This window comes from Apis cerana, linkage group LG9 (genome assembly GCF_029169275.1).
Source record: "Apis cerana isolate GH-2021 linkage group LG9, AcerK_1.0, whole genome shotgun sequence".
NCBI classification, from domain to species: Eukaryota; Metazoa; Arthropoda; class Insecta; order Hymenoptera; family Apidae; genus Apis; species Apis cerana.
The window spans coordinates 4,980,115-5,002,974 of NC_083860.1; the positions used below are offsets into that span (position 1 = coordinate 4,980,115).

The 22,860-nt window shown below is 34.0% G+C and overlaps 1 protein-coding gene and 1 long non-coding RNA gene across 7 annotated transcripts in view; one reads left to right on the top strand and one right to left on the bottom strand.

Annotated features, from left to right (window-relative positions):
* Positions 1-22,860, bottom strand: part of LOC108004004 (fasciclin-1) — a 300,543-nt gene that overhangs the window by 58,739 nt on the left and 218,944 nt on the right. For all 6 annotated transcript variants that reach the window (XM_017066638.3, XM_017066623.3, XM_017066655.3 and 3 more), the window contains exons 4-7: positions 10,234-10,364; positions 8,455-8,551; positions 1,392-1,557; positions 1,112-1,272 (exon numbers count right to left, since the gene is read on the bottom strand). In XM_017066638.3, the coding sequence (XP_016922127.1) occupies positions 1,112-1,272; positions 1,392-1,557; positions 8,455-8,551; positions 10,234-10,364 (555 nt within the window). The remainder of the gene's footprint in view (positions 1-1,111; positions 1,273-1,391; positions 1,558-8,454; positions 8,552-10,233; positions 10,365-22,860) is intronic.
* On the top strand, positions 14,679-16,192 carry LOC108004094 (uncharacterized). Its single transcript, XR_001767169.2, has 2 exons — positions 14,679-15,669; positions 15,747-16,192. It is a non-coding gene; the product is annotated as an uncharacterized LOC108004094 (long non-coding RNA).

Consider the following 22,860-nt stretch of genomic DNA (forward strand, 5'->3'; position numbering starts at 1 on the left):
AGAATATCAACTTTTCGAGCAGAGATAGTTCGAGAGAGCTTTCATACAGATATCAAAAGGAAATAACGTCCACGACAATAAGGAAACTCGGCGTCATTCTTTCTTTCGCCAAGTCCGCCAAGCTCTGAAGGCACAATACGGTAAATGCATTGCATTACGGTAAATACATCACTTATATAAACTAACACCTTGAACAATTTATTCTTTTATAATTTCGTGATGAAATACGAAACAAAACACTCTTTGTGGCGTGAAATATGAATCCAAAAGATCCATTTAATGTCTTTCTCTATCATTTTTAAGATATACAAAGTTTTTGAAATTTTCTGAAAGTAGAGAGACAGAAAAAAAAATTGTGAAATGAATAAATTGCATTGGAGAAATCTTCAATTCTTCCTTTTTTAAATACATTTAAAACAAAGTAAAGAAGAAGAAGAAGAAGAAAATAATTTGATAATAATCATTACAGTACAAATTTACCGATATCTATTTCAATTTGCAATGATAAATTTTATTAATCAAACGAATGAAAAATAAATATCGTGAATTTATATTATATGTAACCATAAAAAAATACACAAGACGCGTACATATCATGCGTTTATAAATTTATCGGATGGAAATTTGTGAATTAGAACGAACGATCAACAATTTAATTTTACATAAACGTATAAACGTATAACAATACATTTATTCTCGTTATTATCATAAATAATCGAGATTTCTTTATATCCTTTCCTTTTTTATTAAAGAAATTTAGAACAAAAATTTAACCTACATGTAATTACTATATCGGTTCTATTAAAAGATAGCCTTTCGAGCATGTTCCTGCTGATCCCGCTTAATTCACGCGACGAATTGATCCGCGACGAGACGTTTAACGAATTCATATTCGGGAACTAACTGTCATTGTTTGCGACAGACAATGGGATGACGTGAATAGATGATGAGGATGCGGTAGTAAGACACGTTATCGTCGTACGACTCGCACAATCGTTTCGATCCTTCCTGGGATCGATTATCGCTGTGCGTATCTCTATCATTAATGAAAAAAAAAAAAAAAAGAAGAAGAGATAAAGAATAAAAGAGAGAAAACTAATTAAGCACTGACCTCGAGGAAGTCCTTCACCGTAGTGTCGACGACCATAAGAGGTCGTTGGATCAAGTGGATCACACCGTTGCGCACAGGGATGTTCGGTTTAATTATTTCTGCCAGGACAACTCCAGTTGGATGTCCCGCGTCACCGACCAAAGTGTTCGATTGCACGTATACTGAAAATAATACGCGTTGCCAATTATAATTGAATCAATGAATCATCTCGTTACGTGAGCTTGCGATTTGAAATTTAAATATTAGATATATGTATTATATCAGATATTTAATTTTTTACCTTTATCATGCTCCTTGAGGAAACTAACGGTGACCTTGACGTTATCAGAGAACGCAAGTGTCTGATAAGGTACATTGTGAGGTGTAGGTGTCGTGAAGAGGACATGGTTAGGTATTACGTGGCCATCGATTACCACACGGTCAACCTTTTCCGGCCTAGGTGATGGCTGAGAAAAGAACAGTAAAAATTTAAATTCAAATTATCTTTCTCCAAAAGAGAAATAATTTAAGAGCCTTCGAATTTTCTTTAACGCATTTTTACGCAAAGAGTGTAATTAAAAATTGGATAAGGATGGTCTTTTTTACCGAATTCTCGCTTCAATTCTCACACTGACATACGTCACTATGGAAAATTTAAAATAATCCTGAAAGATTCCCTTCAATTCTCGGCCACAAGATTGTCTAAATTCTACAGATTCTTGTATTCTGTACAGATATTCGTTTCGAACTACATATTCCTCTATTGTTATAAATTTCCGCTTAAAAAGATTTCCATTCGGTTATATATCCCGAATCCCTTGTCGTCTATTGATCGGTTTTCCGATCGAACAGGTTTTGGACCGTTCAATTTCCCGTTTCGCGTAGATTTCTAGAATTTTCAGCTCCGTTCTGAACGCGTATTGAATTGGAAGGGTTTTCGGTTACTCGGATCCTCGATTGCGCATGTTCCAAATTATTCGGCTTCCTGACTATACGAGTTCTCCCGTTCTACGAATTTTGCATTGCCCGGTCCTCTGATTGCGCCAGCTTCTTGATTGATAGGATTCGCGATGATACAGATTGCCACCTATACGAATTCTAGACGTCCTATGCGGACGCTTGATTGTATTCACGACAATGAATTCACGATAAGGGAGAAAGCTGATGAATCTCCGTATTTGATTCTAATTACTCCATTGTTGGTCCTCTGATTAATTTTCCATCGGCCGTTTGTTTCTATTCACGTTTGATCAATTTTTGATATTTTAATATTTTTCAATTAAAATTAGAATCTATTGAACGTAAAACTGAACGTATAGTTTTTTTTTTATATAAAATCGTAGTTAATTAGCCATACATTTCAAATAATTCTCTCTCAAGCGATAATAAAATCATTATCAAAATATATCATTTAAATCATTCACAAAGCACAAATATGTGTATAATGTTGCGTAACATAATACTTTACTTAATTATTAAAATAATGGTTACAAATAACGTTTGCATTGTATCGTATTCATCGTACCATTCAATAATGTTTTCGTACAAAAATAATTAAATTTATTTAAGGAAAAAAAAAAAACAAGAGAAAAACAAGACAATAGCGTTCCAAAAAAACGCATCTCTATTATCAAAATTAACAAAACAAATTTTCCAATTGTCGTTTATTTTTAAACAAAATTTGATCCCGAATGAATTCCGCCCTGCAACATATCCAACAACGAGCACTCGTTAAATCCTATCACGCGTAACGAGACAACACGCACCCCTTCTCGCGGAAACAATATCCCTTCCCAAAAAGTCGCATCGTTCTCTCAGAAACACCGAGAACATTTAATTAACCGGTCGATAAGGCATCGCGTCTCATTAATTACTTGCACTTTCTGGCTGAAACATTTCAACCCTTGTCCCACCCCATCTCCTCGGGATTCCAGCCAGCCCCAGGCCTCGCAGTGTCCATGTAAACGGCCCCTAATGCGGTGTAATCGCGTAAAACCGCGGAGGCGGACGACCACTACGTGAAAGAGGGAAGGACGAGGGTGTGACGTTACTGTGAGGGGGTAAGCGGGGGCAACGAGACGGATAAGGGCGCGAAATATAAAGGTTGGGGACCCGTTGGACCGATGATTATACACGTACCCTCGTTATCGACGTGCCACCGGTAAAGGTCATTTCGCCAGAGGAAGGATGAGAGGCCGAACGATTGATTTCCGATTCCCGTGATAAGGCACGACTAACACCGTGCTGGTGGAGTCGTATTAACGCCGCCGCCCGTCCATGCTTGCAGCCGTGCCGTGTTCTCGCGTGACAAAGATAAAGCGTGTCGTCTGTTTTCCACGATCGAGATTCCGTGGGTTGGCTGCAGGCAGCTCGTTAACGCGCTCCCGCGGAGGGGGAGAGAGGATGGATAAGGGATGGATGGTAAAACGGGAGAGGAAGGTGAAACGGAGGAGTCGAGTTTTGGCCGTGGAAGAAATGCCTCGAGGGCAGGCGGGTTTTCTACCGATTCGACACTTGGTTGATTCCTTTTTATGGTTCCTTGGTTCCTTGTGCTCGAAAATGTTTCGCGTTTTATTAGATTTGAAACAAATTCTGGAAGAAATTCTTTTTGGAAAGAAGCTTTTTTCTTTGATCAATTGTTATAGATAATGCGTTTTGAATTAGGTTCTTTCCTATAATTTTAGCATTTGTACGAAATTTTGTAATTTTTTATCGTTAAAATATTTTATGCGGATTCTAGATAAAATTGATCATAAAAATACTTGAAAATTCTGCAAATTTAATAATTATTTACAAGTATTTATAAAATCATTATTCTTTAAAATTTCATCGTTGGAAAATCGATATTTCCTAAAGATTTATCAATAATTCCAATTACAAACGTCAAACAATACAAAAAGAAGAAAAAATTCGAGGACCTCAATCAAAATCACTTTTGGCTCACTCGCTAATCAATTCGATTTTTATTCTATCATCGAATTTTCCTTCTTCCACCTATTTTACATCTACTTTGTCGAGATATAACTCGAAGCAACGGAATTTCTCCAAGCAAATAGCGATGCAAACCTATCGTACGAAATCTCACCAAGCTGTTCGCTCTTTCGTTCTACGTCGCGATCACATCTTCAAGATGAACAACTCCCATCCCTCGACTTCTCGCTTTGCACTGCAAGTTTGTACAGAAACTCCTTAATAGCAACATTATTCCAAGATGCGAACATTCACCAGTTCAAGAAATTTATTTTATCTTTTTCTCTTTCTTTCTTTCTCTCTCTCCTTTTTTTCGATTCGACCGATTTCTCTGGCATTTTCCGACATCGTTGCACCAAGACTTTATTTCTTTCTTTCCCCCCTCTCCCCTCCCCACCTCGTTCGGATTCTTCTTTCAACTAATTCCGGATGCAGCAAGCAAAGTTGTACGTGCCTGGAAGATTCACAGAATTATTCACGATATCATGTAAGATGTAATCACGTAACGCAGCTACCGACGAAACGATTTTGTTCTTTCTCTGTTTTCCTCGTCCCTCGCCACCATGGGGGAGAAGGAAGGGTGGAATTGCTCGCACTGGTACCCCAAGAAATAAACTTCTTTGTTTCCTTATCTGACCGACCGCTCACATTCCTCTACATTTTTTCTATGAAAAAGAGGAAATAGAATGGCTAATGGTTAATCGTCATGCTAATTCTGAAATATACTTAAATATACATTCATGTTGAGAGAATATTTGGAATATTTGGAATATTTATATATGGTGATATTGATTAATTAATAGATAAATTAATAGATAAGAAGGAGGAGGAATATCTTGTTTGTTATCTGAGATTTTGAAAATTGGTTTTAATTAATTTATAAAATACAGACATATGTTTGATTAGATCATATCATATTGATTTGGTTAGATATAAATATATTAGATATAATATAAACAATAATGTTTATAAATTAATGATAACTTGGTACAATTTTATAGAATTAATAGCTTGTAAATCCGAGTTATTTGTTAAATAATAAAAAGTAGTAAATGTTTTTAAATTGAAAAAAGTTTAAAAATTGATATGATCATGATTTAATACATAACTCATAAAGTTATATAGCCTGTAAAATTTATAGATGGAATTAAAAGGTCTATTAAAAGTTGCAAAAGTTGTAATAAAAATTGTTGCACAGGCTCATGATTCTCTTTATTACATTCTCTTTATTGCGTTATTATTGTATCTTTCGGAACATGGAAAAATTTAATTAAAATTATTTTTTTTATAAATGTTTTTTTGCAAAACGTTTTAAAATTTCAAGTTATTCGTATTCTTTTATAGGAATTAAGAAATTTCTTACAGGAATATTCAAATTTATTTAATTTCTGTATATAGATTCTTTGTAATTAGGTCACAATTTACACTTTATTCTATTTTATAATTCATCTGAATTATCTTCGTCCAAAATTACATTTATTTATATTTTATCTAACTTATAAATTAAATTAACTTTTAGTCAAAAATTCATCATCTAGAGAAATTATTTCCTTTAGCTAGATTAGTTACAAATATTATTATTGAATTTTTAGTAGAAAGTATAAAAACTTTTCCTACTAAATTAATTTAACATTAATATAACAAAATAATTCAAATTACGTCCAAATATTCTTTCTTTTCATTTCGTTCTTTCATTTCATTCACTTCTCATTATCACTTTCACCATTCTCTACTCCATCGGCGTCTCCTTTCCCTTAAATATTTTTCCCACACCCACTCAGTTTTCTCAACGATTTCTCAAACGAACAATCGTCGACTATTGCTTCGTTTCCCGAAAACGAAGGCCATTCGAGCAAACCGCTTCACCCTTATTAATTCAACCCTTCTTCGTCCATCCCAACCCCTTGGCAAGGATAATGACCGCGTTGACGATCCCACATTCGAAGCCAAGAAAAGCCATGGTTCCTTATGTCCTCCGGCATCGAGGCATCGATTGGAAAAAGTCCCAATCGACGACCCGAAATGCTTTTCGATACGGTTCGATCTTTCTCGCTCGTGAACGAGGCTTTTGTGCGGCGAAACTCGATTTTGCTACCCTTTTCCTTTATATCCTGGCACACACCTGGCCGCAAATATACATTGTGCAATCAAGCTACGAATACGTATCCGATACCGTGAACACGCGACTGGCGAATTTCTAGGAAAGCGCGATTTCCATGTATAATTTTTCCCTCGTAGATATATTTTCCATATATAGGATTCCTATCATCGAGTATTTCTATTTTTTTTTCTCCTTTTTTTCGAACGAATTTTGTTGATTTTCCAAACCATAGAATTATTTTAATTTCAGCTACCGTGCTGGGATTTTATAGATTTTTAAAATTATTCCATCCGTTTCTATCCGTTGTTTGGTGGAAGATATTACCGATTTTAACTTTTTTTTTCTGATTTTGTTTTTCGAGGGGATTATTAAGAAATTTATACATTGTGGATTGTGAAAGTCGTTTGATATTAAAATTTTAACATTGATTTTTGTCATGGAAAATATATAAAAATTCTTTTTGATATTTTTGATTAAGATATCGAAGTAGAATTCGGGATAGAAATATTCCTCGAATATATTGCCCTAAGAATTTTTACGTGACGAGAAAATAAAAGCAATAGAGAAGCGTATAAAATATATATAAAATAATGGAAAAATATATTTATGAAATATAAAATAAAATAAAATAAAATTTTTGTACAATGTATATATATATATATATATATATTTTTATTATATCTTCTACTCTCTATCGTATCTTAATTATGACTAATTAAGACTATTTTTCTATTTAATAACTCATGTAAGTCAATTGCAATGAAATTATTACTCGTAATAAAAGAGTAACAATTTCATTAGCTATTTTTAACTATCAATAATAAATTTCCTTCATTTCTTTACAATTTTCTTCATTCTTCTTTCTATATATTCATTAATAATGAATTTAAAACTCGAACTGAACTTCTGCATCTGTATTTTCTTCAATCTCATTTAAAAAATTATCAAAAATACCTATCAAACTTAGCATCTCCTATGCCTCGTTCCAAGGATTTCTAAACCTATCTAATTTCAACTTTTCCCGTGTACCGCACACCATCGCAGACTTTCATTCATCGACATCACAGATCGTTTCACACAAAGTTTCATCAACTCTAACTTTGCGAAAAGTCTAGTTCCCCTGGTCTAGATTTCACACCTTGAAGTTTGATCACGTGATCCCGTGTAGCCCGATCGAACGCACGCGACTCTAATCGCGGAAATTACGAAAAACCGGGCAGGAAAATTACCGATCGTATCTCCGAGGTGGTTCGCTACCTCCTCAGCCGTGTTATTAACTCGGTTCCTCTATTATGTTTTAACGAACTCGTACACAGTGTGCAACCGATTCAATGTAATCTTGACGCTCCTGTTTAGCGTTTCGCCGATTTTCAAGGGGATAAGAGCGATGAAGTTTAATTGACCGACGCTGGTAACCAATGATTTTATGCATGGATCGGTTCGTTGCTCTTTACGGTATAAAATAGGTTGTGACGAGAGCTCGTTGTTGTGGAAATATGGAAAAATTGTTTATACGCACCGAGTCCACTTAGAATCGTTTTAATCGTTATAAATATCGTTCACTTGAAATTTTCTTTTTTATTTTTTATTTTTTCACTTGTAGAGAATCACTTATTCGAGAATCGTATTTTATTTAATTCTCACTGTCAGTGAAGTTTATAAGTTTATGAAGAGAGAGAGAGAGAGAGAGGAAAATCGTAATTCGAATGAAATATTCATAAAATACAAGATAGAATAAAATATTAACGCGTTCACGGTTCTCTGACCTGTATAGCCAGATATATTCCAGACTCAAATATCTGCTAACCCTCTAACTTTCGGGTTTAAATTGATATATGAATAATTAAATTATCCTCCACGCGGATATCACTTTTGTAGGTGAAAACCACGTCTTTGGTTGGACTGTTGAACATGTGAACATGTCACGAACTGCGAACATGTACAACGTGTATGAAGTATAAAGTATGTAGGGATTGGAATACGTTCCAGCATTTAAAAATTTCTCTCCGTTTGTAATATAAAAATCAAATTAAAAATATATCATTTTAATAACAATTGTCACCGGTGTACGGTTATTGGGGATGATAGTTGATGAGATATTTTTGCAGTGATAACCGAATTAGCCCCACATGGATTTCGGGTTCATCTCGTGAATGCAATCGATCAAAATGTGTCACTTCCGGGGTACGAGGAGAACGAGTCGGCATAGCCTGAATCCTTTCAGGGGTTCGCAACAGGGGATATTAAGGTCCTTTCGGGATGATCGATATGGGAAGGTTGCTAAGCAGCTTACCCGGAAACCCTCCTCAACGGGGATAAGAAAGGTGTAACGTCCGTCCGCCTTGAAGACATCCTCCTTCTTCTCCGTCAAGATCCGCTGCCGAAAGATGCTGTAAGAAAGTTGGACTCGTTAATTGAACGCAATATATATATATATATATATATGTCTTCTTTTCCTTCTGTGTACATTCGCTCATTGTGTACACACGAAACTAAAATAGAATTATTTCGTGGCGTGGAATAAAATCATTTGGAAAAATTGATACGTATAAAATTTGTGGGGAAATTCTATTTTTATTTTTGAAGAGAGAAAAAATAGCAGTAGGAAATATGTACGAATAAAAATTTTATGTACGACGAAACGATCATTTTAAATTCGGAATTCATATAAAATGTAATTTTATTTTTCTGCTTGAAAAGAAAATATCGAGAAATAGATAAGAGTGAAGATTTATACGAAAATATAAAATACGTTTCTTTTCTTTTTTTTCTTTTTTTCTTTCTTATTACAGTTTCGCAAAAAAATTATTATGAGATGAAAAATAATAGGAAATAACTTTGCAAGGTTTCTTGCAACAGTGAAAGTTAAAAGTTTAATTAATTAATTCTTTTCTTCTTAGTTAACGAAGAGATCGCGATTTTTGAGCTATTTAATTCGAATATTTAAAAAAAAATGTTTTGACAATATCGTAAAAATTTACACTGAAAATAAGCTTTCTCTCGTTGATTCTCGTTAATTCCATCGGATGGATCGATGTTTGTTCATAACGAACAAAATTAGCGCCATATAACCATTTATCGAGTCTAACTGGAACATCGTAACGCGCTTCTGTTTTTAATTGCATCGAATCCGATGATGAAATTAAAGGGAATTAAATTAAAATGTGAAAATTCACGGGCGAGGGATGATGAATTCTCTGGGAAATGATTTATTAACAAAGTTCTCGCGAAAGTATATATGGAAAAAGTTGGCCGGAGGCGGGTGCGCGCTTTACGTTGCACGAACAAGCGGAAACGGTTGTTCGATGCGCGCGAACGGTAAATGAAATGCAGCGAAGCTTAAAGAACTTTCGGAAGGGTGAAGCTAATTCACTCAAGTTTTACTTACTCAGATGGCAAGCTCCAACGGCGTCGAGCCTTTAAATATCGATAAAGACTTGACAAAGTGAGCATCGAAGTTACTTAGGGAACAACTACGGAAACTTGGTTCCATCTTCATCTTTTGGCGAACGTGAGCGGACTTTGCGGAGTGTATTTTGCTCGCGGAAAAGAAACTGTGCCGGATAAATGATAAAAACGGACCGTGGAATAATATGGAAAATGAACAAAGATATTTATTATTGAAGAGAAAATTAATTCGCTCATTGCACGAAATTTCATTGTTTTTATATGGGAATAATATGTATCTAGAATACTTTAAAATATTTATATTTGATTGATATTTGGATTTTTAAAAATTATTTAATAATTGGTTTAATGTTAATATGAGTGGATGTTCAAATAAGTTAAAATTTTTTTCCAAAATTTTCAAAATTCTACGAAAATTTAAGAGAGATAAAATAAGTATGTTTCAAATTTTAATACCAGAGAAATTAATTTAAATATTCATTATAAATAAGGGTTATAATTATATATTAATATTAATTGCCAGATTGTAGGTTATGTTTCATTCAAGAAAAGTTTTGCGAGGAAATATATTATCAAGAATCATTTTATTTTCGCTTGAATGTTATAGATTAGCGAAGAAAAAACTTTTACACGGTTAAAAATTGAAGCTAAAATTTTTACTTACCGAAGACGATGAACACCCAAATCAAGATTTTCACTTTGATTGAGAAATTCGAAAGCGTTTGGACTATAGATCGGTAGTTCCATCGAATTCGAACGTACTGGTTCCAACACTTCGTTTATTATGTGCAAAACCTGCAAAATAATAAAATAATATATTTAATATATTTAATAAAAATTTCATCTTATGATTGCAATTAGACAAGAATCGTGTTTGTTACGAAATCTTCGAATTACATGTGACGTTTATCAAGTCGAAGGATTCGAAAAATTTGAGGAAAGAAGAATTTATCACATTACGAAAATAAAATATAATAGAAGAACATATATAGATATACGTAAAACAATTTAGAAAATTTTCTTCTTATATTAATAAAAATTTAATTTTTAATTATGCAATTCAGTTCCATCTACGCAAGATTATTCTTTAATTCATCAATTCTTACGAAACATCAACAATTATTAATTAATTAAACGCAACAGTTTATAGAATCAAAATAGAATAATATTGTTTGCCTAACATATAAAGCTAACTAACTAGTAGTACCAACAATGTTGATTTAATATCACGTGTATATAAGCTACAATCGATCAATCAAACGCAACAGTTCATAGAACAAAAATATTATCGAATACCTTTTGCCTCGAGCTGATTCCTCGTATAAATAATCTTCTCTAACATTAATTTAATGTTGGACATCTAAAGGTACAATTCGCGGGGAATTATATTACATATTGTACCTGAAATTCAATTTTCTCTCTCGAAACCATTATCAAATCATCAACTGAAAAATTCCACTTGAAAATTCCATTTCACGAAAAATACGTATTACGAGTCACGTCATTATTTATCACGTGTTTCATTTATTCGTGAAGAATACAAAATACTCTACGGATATATGATCATAAAAATTATTTCCTCTCCAACTTCTCTCTCCTTCGAACAGGATTCTAATTCCACGTAGCCAACCGAGCGGAAAGCTCGTCGTGACGTCAGGTTCAATTCGACAAGTTCAACGAGCTTCAAAGTAAATTGCCGCCAGAGATCTTGCTTGTAAACGTGAAAGTATACAGTTAATCTCGTGAAGCCGCGAGAGAGGCGGGATTGTGTGGAGGGTGGTGGTGATGGTGTTCAGGGGAAAGATATAGTAAGACAAACGACATCGCGGCAACGAGGGAAACGGGGACACGGGACGATGGAGGAAGAAGATAAAGCGAGGAACGAGAGGAAAAACGGACAGGAGCGAAGGAAACGTTTGGTGAGATGGGTGTGGGTATTTATTCTGCGGCGAGGAACGCAACTATTTCATGGGTGTCGACTCGGATGCCGTTGGAAACAGCGGCAGGATGCGCCCACCCTCATTGGAAAAGGTGCACACCCATTTACTATACCAGGAGTTCGCGACTCGAACCATCTTACCCGCTATTTATTCGCTTTTCCTCGCGATCACCGTGATTCTTTTATCTCGCCCAAGGAGAGAGATTCCCTCCTAGTTCTGTTCCTCGCCATGGAACACGCTTCCTGCCGTGTTGAATTGAAAACGGTGGATTGTAAATGATACGGACGTGTAGCGGAGTCTTTTGCCAAATGAATCATTTTAAGAGGATAGATGCTGTTGGAGAAAGTCTTTCGAATGTGAATCTCTACGATATTGGGTGTTGATAAGGAATTGGGGAAACGATTTGACAGATTTTGAGAAAGAGAGAAAGGTTTATATATAATTGATAGAGACAGATTAAAAATTGTTGATTTATTGCAAATAATATTTTTGAATGAAACAGATCATAGTATTTTATCCCCAAAACAAACGAGAAACTTTCATAAATAGGATATTTTCGTTATTTCTCAACATATAGTTATTTATATCCTCTTGGAGCATTTATTCTTGGAGCAGCAAGTAAGCCATCGAACATTCTCGCGTAAAGGCGATCGAGCAGCGTGGGCAGTAAATCGTGAACAGGAGAGCAAAACGAGAAATCTGTCGATTCCAGTTTTATAAACCGCTCCACCGTCGAAACATTTCTTCTCCTGAAGGTAGGCACATGCTAAAAGCTACGTTCTCTCGGTATCTCTTCAATAAAGGAAAACAGAGAGGGAGGGGGCAGAGAGATTGCACGATAACAAAGAAAATAGGAATGGGCGAGGGTGGAAGAGCGTGTTCCATTTATCCGGCACGAGGAGTTGGCTGCAGAGGACTCTGTGTCACGGAGACGCGAAGGAAAAAAAAAACAATGATTCGCGTTTGTATGCTAGAATGGCTACCCAGAAATGAATCGTATCGCCTTCTATGCCGCGATAGCGAAGAAAAATTCTTCTCTCTTCTATTTCTTTGACGTCCATTTATCTTATTTGCCGGACGCGAATCATTGGGGATGCAAGATCACGGTCTTGGAAACTTTTAATTTCTTACGTGAATTTATACTGCCTATTAGCTTTATAATGTTGGCTTCGTGAGTGGGAAAATAAATCAATTTAATTTATTTTCGTGTCGTCGAGCTTCGAAATAAATTAAACCTGGTGTAAATATTTTATTCTTGAACGATACATCGCGATACTACGATGACAATGTACAAAAATGAATGGAAATTAATATTTTTCACAACAGAAGGAATTGAATCGTATCATATACGAATTATTACTTTATAGATATAATGAAAAAGAGAAAAAAAGAAATAACAAATTTGAAAAATTAGATTAAAATTTCTTTTTAAAGTTTCGACTTTATACTTTAAGGGAGAATCGACGGAACTATTTGAGAATCGTAGTGTACGCGTTCCGCGGGTAGACAAGCGTGCCAAGCAACTTTTAGATTCGATTGCTCGAGACAAGACAATCCTTCTCGGCACACTGGTTCACCCTGAACGGGTTATATTCTCTCCTGGATGAATTTTACACGGAGACTGTTACGTGTGGCGAGTGCCCGTTTCCGGAACACGACGTTTCTTGAGAGGCGAAACTTTCTGGGACAACGGGCGTATATCTTTCAGGGAGACATTGCTATTTCTCTTCCTGTGGCCCTACTATAAAGGAATACCATTGTCTACGAAAAAAAAGGAACTGTTGCGATATTAAAGAAGTGATAAAAATGTGTCGTCCTGTTTCGAGACGACGTTTCACTTTCTCACTAGTATTGATATTTTATTCATTGGAGAGAAGAAGAAAGTGAATTCATATCAGAGAATTTGAAACAAATTGCGAAAAATTTAAATTAGAACAATTTTGAGAACTGTTTGAAAATTTATCAGAGAAACATCAAAATTGAATGGAATCAATTATCAATCGTTGATCACTATTAAAATTGAATATGTCAATAGAGTAAAATTAATCGAACGAATAAAACATGTTTCGAATGGAAACAGTTTGAGAATTAGAATAAAATTGAATTACAATGGCGAATGTATGCAATTAAACGTTAATATCTGCAATATAATGGCAACTATTTAAAATTAATATAATGAATATTTCCACGTTATTATCTCTATTGGAATTCGTTGTTTTCATTATCGCGAAATTATGTTGTTTTATTGCAATAAAGTAATCGATGAAGTAATTCCCCACGTAAAATACAATTTTTAATTAATTACAATTTTAAAAAGAATTTTATGCAGATTTCGATGACGTCCAAAGTGAATCATTAAAAAAAAAAAATTGCACGATGTGTTTTTATGTATCAAATTATTTTTAAAATTATTCAAGTTACTGTAAAGTTTCGCTGTAAAGATCTATTTATTCGCAAAATTTATTCGCAAAGTTTCATTTCGTTCCATAAAAATTTCCTTAATTACTAGCAGGAACGTTAGCGATACTTCAACGTTTTCTGTTTAACTCTGCCTTATTTTACCGCTGTTTTTATCACGGATGATAGAGCACAGGAGGGAATAGCATGAACATTTCTCTAAGAGGTCGTTAATTCGAAGTTCACCCGGTTCTAGCCGTCTTGGGGGTCGAAGTCACGTTTACACCCTCGAATGCGACTATTAATAAAAACAGGCGAATGGTTCTTTATGGTTATTCGTAATTAATTGTATTCCTCGCGGTGTCCCGGAGGACACGTAAATTAACGAGTGTTAAGTTAATGGGCTGGAATTTTATGCCGGCTTTGAGTGCGTTTGTTATATAAATCAACATGCGTGAACATATAGTACCTTGAATAAAGATTATTTATGGATATTGGGTAATGGAAATTAAAAACTAGAGACTAATAGTTCGATATTTGAACACGCAAAAATTAAAAGGTACCGTAAAGAATAAAAATACCATTAAATTTATGACAGCTTCAATTTCTTCTATCTCATATTTCAATGAAAAATAAGAAATAAAATAATAAAAATAAAAATTTATCGATTAGAAGATTACGAATATATTTGTATAATTTTCATACTCTATATGTATATCGATTCAATGATTTAAGATGAAACAAAAGAGCAAACAACTTATCATAATTTCAACGTTAAAATTTCATTTCGAGATTAAAATTTTCTTCTACAAGAAATTTATTAAAAATAAAATTCGATTGATATCCAATCAACTTCATAAATAATATAATCCACATCTTTATGAATTATACAATCGAATGAATAAAACGATCTCTAAAAACGTAAAAATATTCAGTACGAAATCAACAAGGTTCCTGACTAACCGAAGAGAATAAGTAACCCGTTTTGAGGTCAATCGGAACGATTCGACGTTCCACTTCCGGAAATCATTGGCGAATAAGGAAGATCGCAGGCTATATAAGCGATGCACAAGAATAAAAACGCGTTCAGTTCTCCCTTGTTGCCGATCTGTCGGCAGCAAAACTTGCAGCCAAAGCTCGAATCGGGGGCATAAAGTGCCGGTTCAATTACTATAAAGCTCTTCTTTGCTACGTATGCCAGCGACTGCGAGCTGTCAGGGTGTGGCGTCCAGACACCATGGCGCCGATTCCCTAACCCCTAACTCGTTTTCTTCCCCCGTTCGAATGGCGTTCGAGGACGTTGCGCCAGATTAAAACAGGATCGACTCACTTTCTGAAACCGGGTCGCCGTCTTCTGTTTACAATCGTTGAAATTTTATTGCGAATTTCCTCCAGCGGATTTCCATATGTTAATTGGACGATGCTATTTTTAAATTATTGCTAATGGATTTGAATATTTTATTGGAAGTGGAGGATTTTGCTTATGATTGAGAATTTTTATTGAGTTTTTTGAGAGAATTCTATATTTTTAGATTATCTTTATGTTTTTTTTTGTTCTTTCAGGTGGATAAAGTTATTGCTGGTATTTTTGGAAGTGAAGGAAGTAAAAGTTATAGAAAGGAGGTTTTAATAAACACAATCAAATATTCATTCATTTAATTTAATTCCGTGTAATATTTTCAGAATTGATGGAAGAGTTTTCGTGTTTTTCATATTTTTATTCACAGGAAACGTTCGGCCAATTATCGGGATATGTCGTCTCTGTAAGTTGTTTCCTTAAATTTGTTGATCATAACCACGAACGATTCTATTATTATTTGTTTTATTTCTTTGCTTGTAGTTTTTCTTTGGTTTCCACTTTAATTTGTGTCTGCCATCTCGTGCATAAAGCGAAGCATGGAAGAAAATGACGGGAAATATTGTGTAGAATTTTATGCTCCGTCACAGTCTGACGGTTTGGTTGATAACCTAAGAGGGAAGAAATATTATTTTACATTTTTGCAACTTGTCGTTCGCGAGAAAAGTAAAGACTCTTTTAAGTGAAATAATTCAAAAATCTTTTTGCTTTGTCTTGAATCTATTATCTTCGTGATTTATAAAAGATAATAACGGCATGAAACAATTAATAGCACTGCATAAAAATGTTGCAGATTTCTAGATCTTTTAATATGCGAAATTTCATGTGGAACAAACTTTTATTTTTGATTAATTCGTATACAAATCTTTAAATCGAAATTAAATATTACATTTCTTGAATTAAATCAATTACAAGGCTTGGAAAAATTAGATACGTCATAATTAATTCGGTAATTCACATACGAGAATCTTTTCTCAATTTCTCCTTCTTACATTTCTATCCCTGAACACCTCACTAAAGATGGATACCTTAAAATATTCATATTCCACGAGTTTCCCTCGCCCATGCACGTAGAATCTCGCGTAAAGTTATCCCCTTTAAAACCACTCCGACATTCATCGAATCGAACGACGAGGAAACAGGGAAAGCGAGTGTGGTCTCCTCTCATCCCCGAAGAATCGGGGCCATTTTTATTTTATCCGCTCCACTATCACGCTCATTTTCTCTCCCCGTACACTCGTTCCTACGCTCCCTTTACGTTTCCTCCGTTTTACATCTCGACCTCGTGGCTTTTCCCCTTTGTACTCCCTCACCCCTCGTTCGTCGCCAACAACTCCTGTCCCCCTCTGTGGCATTTGTGCATGCATTTTTTAACAAGCCGTAACGCGATCCTGTTTCGTCCACCGTCTCTCACAGACGGATAGTCGTCTCCGTCCTGGCGTTCACGCACTCGAAATCTCGGCTTTATCTCGTCCCAAATCGAGTTACCGCGCGATACTTTTTCCCTTTTTCTCCTTCTTCTCTTTCCGACCGCATTCCCTAGAGGAGGTGGCGGTGTGTCTCTCGTAAAAGGAAATTGCATCGTGAAGGAGACGATGCGACCGCGAGAACGAGCACGAGAGACGGGGAATTCTTGCTCGAGATTGAGGGCGAGCAGTAATCGTTAATTCGTCGTTGATCCCTGCGTAAACGATTCTGTCTCGAGACGAGATCTCTCGCGTGCTCTTTTATTTGCGATTTTTCACTTTGTATAGAGAGAAAGAGATGGAGATGGAGATGGAGATAGTCGTGTCCGTGTGATTTTTTTTTCACGAAGATTATACTTGATGAAAGTGATTATAGACTCGAGGATCTAATGTTATATAAAAGTAGTATTAAAGTTTTATTATTATTATATATAGAAGCTTATTAAAATATTTAATAACGTGGGAATTATTAACATAGGGACAGATAGTATATTATGTCATTAATAAACAATATTATATTATTGCGTTACGAAATAATTATAATGTAAATTGATGCTTGATTATGGTAACGAGATAGTGACTATATAAAATGACTATATATAGGTATTGTATAATAAGAGAGTTCGCTACTTTAATTTACTAAATATTAATATTCCCAGTCGTTTAGTTTCATACATTTTTTCGTATTTAATATTCCTATTATAAAAGAGCAGTTTATCTTTGTAATTTTCGAATCTGGGTAAATCAGTTAATTCGGTAATTATCGTGCAAAAATATTTATTGCTATCCAGAGAACATTAATTTCGAATACCGTTATTCGTATACCGTGGATAATTTAATTTGTAGAATAAACTTAAATTCTCTATTTTCTAATCGAGCAGAGACGATATTCGTGTAAAAAAAAAAAGAAAATTAAAGCATTATCACCGTAACACGTTCGATCAGTTTGATTTTTTGGCAACAATAATAAGGAAGCTTTAAATTGTCTCGTAACCATAACTCGTAATAATACCCAATCGATTTAACGATGAAATATTCCGCTGTTCCATATCCATTTTGCCACGAGTGCGGCGTATATTTTACATATCTATCGAATTGAAAGCGGATATACGCGCATTATTCCCATACGCGTATTTCAAGCAGAGATGTACGTGCACGCACGTATGCACGAATATATACAAGTATATATAAGTACATATATATGTGTGTACACACGCACATTCTATTATTATAAGTGTATGTTCAGTTACACGGTATCAAGATGAAAGTCGAATTTGTCTTCCAATGAAAATATCCTTTTAAAAACGGGAACTGTATATCTTTGAAGTTTTCTTGGTCCCCCGATTTTATGACATTTGTTCTGTTCAAACGATGTAATGAATACAAATTGATCATAAATTTAAATTGAAACACGGTAGACACGGTGCATCTTTCTAGTTGCCGCCGAATAAAATTCGCGTTAACAAGGTTTCAGTCGATTTCCATCCCTTTTATTAACTGTATTATTTTTCTTTGATTTCCAGTTAATTTTTATTCGACTTTATATTATAGAAATATTTATATTGCATTTAATGCGTTTCTATTGCGTTTTATTTATTTGAAAATTAATTCTGTTTAATTTGAAGCAATGAGGACTTTTGTTGGTAGTTCTCTTGATAGTTTAAAAGTTAAAGTTCATAATTTTATACTGTAAATATTTAGAAAATTGAAACTGAAGTCTTTTTTAAGAAAAAGAAATTTGATAAAAATAACTTTTTTTTTTATTTGGTATCGATCTTCGTTTCATCATTTTATTATATATTTTTATGAATAGCAAAGATATATTTCTTGTAGAGATAAATTTTAATGCGATTCCATTTTGATTTTATTTACGTGATCGATTTTCGCTTACGCTTTGGTTGATTGCGAATAAAGCAGGATGCATACGATTTAAATTCAATCGATTCGTATTTTGAATTAAACTTGTAATCTCTCTACTGAAAATTTCGTTTATTTTAGAGTTAAATTTTTATAGAATTTTAGTTTAATTTCTATTCAACTACGGGATTCGGATTGTATTTTATTTTCCTTCCTATTTAGATTTAATTTTTATTTTATTTCAATTCGATACTTTCCTATCTACTATTTCCAACATCCATTTAATCGATTTCAGATTAATGTCCATCTCATTTCTCTTTAGTTACATTTAATTGAAATATTAGGGTTGTTTAATCCTATACGATTCTAATCGAATCGATAGCCATCAATACGTAATGCAGTATGCAGTTCAATAAAATGAAACGTACAATTGTAAATTACTTCGGTACATTTTCATAATTTGTAATCCTAAATAATACGAATACGTTTCTTTCAAAAACGAAATAAATGCGAAAAATGTTAAAATCTAATAGACAAATATTCTCATTTACTAAATTATTATTATTATTATTAAAATGCTACTGAATTATTAGTATATATCTCTATTAAATTTATTTTCCTATTAATTCTGTCCTTTCAAAAAAATAAATTTTGTGACACGAACAATTTTTTCTTAAATTATTTGTTAATATCTATTTTAATTTCCACATGATATTATTTCCAAGATAAATCGAGTTAACAAAGCAATTGATAACCAACGTCGAGTGAAATGAGATCATCATCCGATGAAATACACGCTCCACCAGAGCTGTAAGTTTATTTTAGCAGTGGCATCAATATTCAAGGACCGTTACAGAAACCGGTTTCATAAAATTTGCTTCAGCTCCAGCTTCTTAGAGATAAGAGACATTTCCCTTCTCCCATTCATCTCCTTCTCTATTCCATACAGTTTCATTTAATCAAATATTTTCTGAAGTTGTTAAGTTCTCGTCCGCTATTCTAGTCATATTTCAATTTGCATTATCCCAATCGACAATACATTCATGCATCGTTGCTTTAACAAACTTCCATTTTATTAAAATCCAAGTTCGAACATTTATTATAAAAAAAAAAAGAAAAAACAATTATTTTTCTACAGTAACATCGTTATATATAGTAAGTTGTTTTACATTTTATTTAAATTTTAACCAAAAAAAATATTGTTAAAATCAAATGTCACAAATGTATATCGAGGAAAAAAAATAACAAAATCAATTTGATTTCCACGTAGAATAAATTACAGTAGATTTGGGATCATGAATATTTATTGTACGTGACTGACAATGAATTTCGAGTATTAGAGATACGTGAAAGAAACAAATGTTTGATATTAGGATTCAAAAAAAAAAAAAAACATGTTCGCCTTGGGGTAGATTTCATGAAATATTTATATTTCGGAAATATAATTTATTTAAATTGTATAAATAAAATTTACAAATTGTCGCAATCAGTAGGCTATAAAAGTTATATTTTTAATTTATACCGATATGAATATTATCATACTTTTATAAATAAGTACGAAGTTGTATTTTACATTGGATATACTTGGGAGTTTATTAACATTATTTTATTTATATTTTAATTGACACACATAAGACATAAGACAAGTATCGAATGAAATTCCATTTTAATAAATTATTCACATTGTGAAATTGTAATTCAAATCTAACCAAAATCAATATTTCACAATGCTGTCAAATAATAATTAACAAGTTGTCACGTTACATGGCAAACACAGAATCAATGCATAATAATCTTGTCTCAATATAATCAATGTTTGAAACAAAGTTTCTGTCAGTATTCGTGAATGAATAATTACTTTTGATTAACCATAACTGGTAATATAAACCGAATCGATGTGTCTAACTATTCAAATTTCTATTTCTATTTCAAATTTCTTCGAGTGAAACATCAATTAATTTCATTTAAATCTCCCCTTATCTAATCATCATTCTCCATTGTATAACATTTACCTGACAATGAGAAAAGAATCAAATTATATATCGAATCTTATACCTTATATTTTTATACTGCATAAATAAATTACTACTTCATCCTTATAACCTTTATAATCCCAACAATAAAACGATAAAAACCAAAGGAACTCGAAAGAAAGAATTAAATTAGACCAAACATGGCAATCGTAAGAAAAGCAAAGATATTAAAACGAGTTAACACGAGCAGCAGACCGCTCGAAATCGTATAAAAATATTTTCCAACTTATTTAACCCGGCGCGCTGTTCTGCTCTCGCTTTCCTCTTCGGAAATGTATCCTCAGAGGAACGTGAGATCAACTCGGAAGCACCGTAATAACTGACAAAGTCCCGCCACCGTTAACATTTACGATCTCACTCCTGCATCACACGGTTGGCGATCCAGCGAAAAAATATTCCAAGAAAATTCTAGCAACCCCCTTTCGTTATTCACGGTATGGAGAATGATGACCGCATAAAGGGTACACGAGGGTAAATGGGGGTGGAAGGTAAACGAAGAAACGATGGGATGTTGTTGCGGCGAGATTATTCATAAATCTAAAAATGTGTGTAGAAAGAGAAATAGAGTTAATCCTGTGGCGTGGATGTAACGAAGAAGGTGGAACTTTGATATTCGTCGGTGGATGAACAGATATATAGTAGTTTTATTGTTGAGAAGTTTTTTTAGTGTTATGAGATATTGTTGAAAAAGTTTGTAGGTACGCGTGTTGTAGAAATTGGAGAATTTGAAGTTAAGTTGGGATTTTGTTCTTTCGAAGGTTTATTAAAAGGAGGTTAAGTGTATACTAACTATTGTATATGTGGAAGAAGAAGAATTTGAATAAAATTAAGTTGGGACTTGCTTTATTAAAAGGATGGTTTTTGACTTGTATTGATAGTTTGAAGGTGTGTGTTTTATGGGTTTTATAGAATTGGAGATTTTGAAAGAAGTCGAAGTTGAAGGATTTCGTTGCTTATCTAAAAATAATCAAAGTTTTGGATTTGTGATATGAGTGGAAGATGGAATTATAAAGTGTCGTGCACTATCAAAGAATAGTTCGGTGAAAATAAATTTAAAATTCCATTATTTTAAAAAACTTTCTCTCATGAAAGAATTATCATCATAAAGAAAACTTCCATCGATAGCATCTGCGGCACCTGTAGAATTATAAAATTCTCTCAACTTTTGTATCAGAAGTATCAGTTCGAAGAAACGAAACCCTTTTCACAAACTTGAACTCCAAGTCACCACCACACTAAACATTCCAATAACTCGGGAAACTTAACGTTCTTCTTTCTTCATTCAGAATACAGAGCAATAAAAGAATTTCTTTCCACACCCACACCCCCACACACACACCGATCCATAGAAAGTGAAGAGGAAGAGCGTTGGACAGTCCAAGCAAGAGAGTCAAGACGTTTTTAATCTCGAAAGCTCGCGGGCTTTTGATCTCATTAGAGCCTGTCGGAATGTGCCTTGGCCGACGCGTAGCCCGAGGCGTGCACTTTGTTGTTTCTTAACAATTTAAAGAAATTCCAGCTCGAATAACTGCGCCAAACCATCAGACGGATCGACTAAAGAGTTACGGTTAATGGAGGGGAAAATGGTGTGAAGAAGGGAAGAAGGGTGAAAAGGAAAGGGTTGAAAGAGCGCAAGGAGGGTTTGAAAGCGACTTGTCAAGGGATAGAGGTAAATTGAAAATCAGCCACTGGCCTGGCCGAAATACTTGGCGAATAGTTTCGTGGCGAATTGGAGGCGAGGCTGCGTGAGAATATTCGATCGGTTGTGTTTAGTCAACCGGGGCACGGGACGCCTTTGTTCGAGCCATCTTCCAAGGGTGTGAACCTGTTCTCTCGAGTTACAAGGGTGCGCAAGTTTGTTAGGACGTTGCAGGGTGATGGGGTGGTTTATGCTTCGAAAGTTAATCGAACGGATATCGAGTGGAATAGGGTGCGTTTGTTTACGCTTTGTTTTCTTTTAGGGCTTTAGGACGATGTCGAAAATAGAGGAGCACGAGGTTTTTATTTTCGTTGTATGTGGTGGAAATATGAGTTTTGTAATTATTTTTTACGATTTTTTTGTTTATGTTTCTCTTCATCGTGGAATAATATTTTATTGGTTTGTAGTAGATAATTCATTCTTCAGGAGGAGCAAAAACATAAAATATGATAATTTTTATACTAATAATATTTTAATTAATAATTATTTATTCGCACGTAGATAAATTTCAGATATAATTGGAAAAAATAAGATTATTTGTT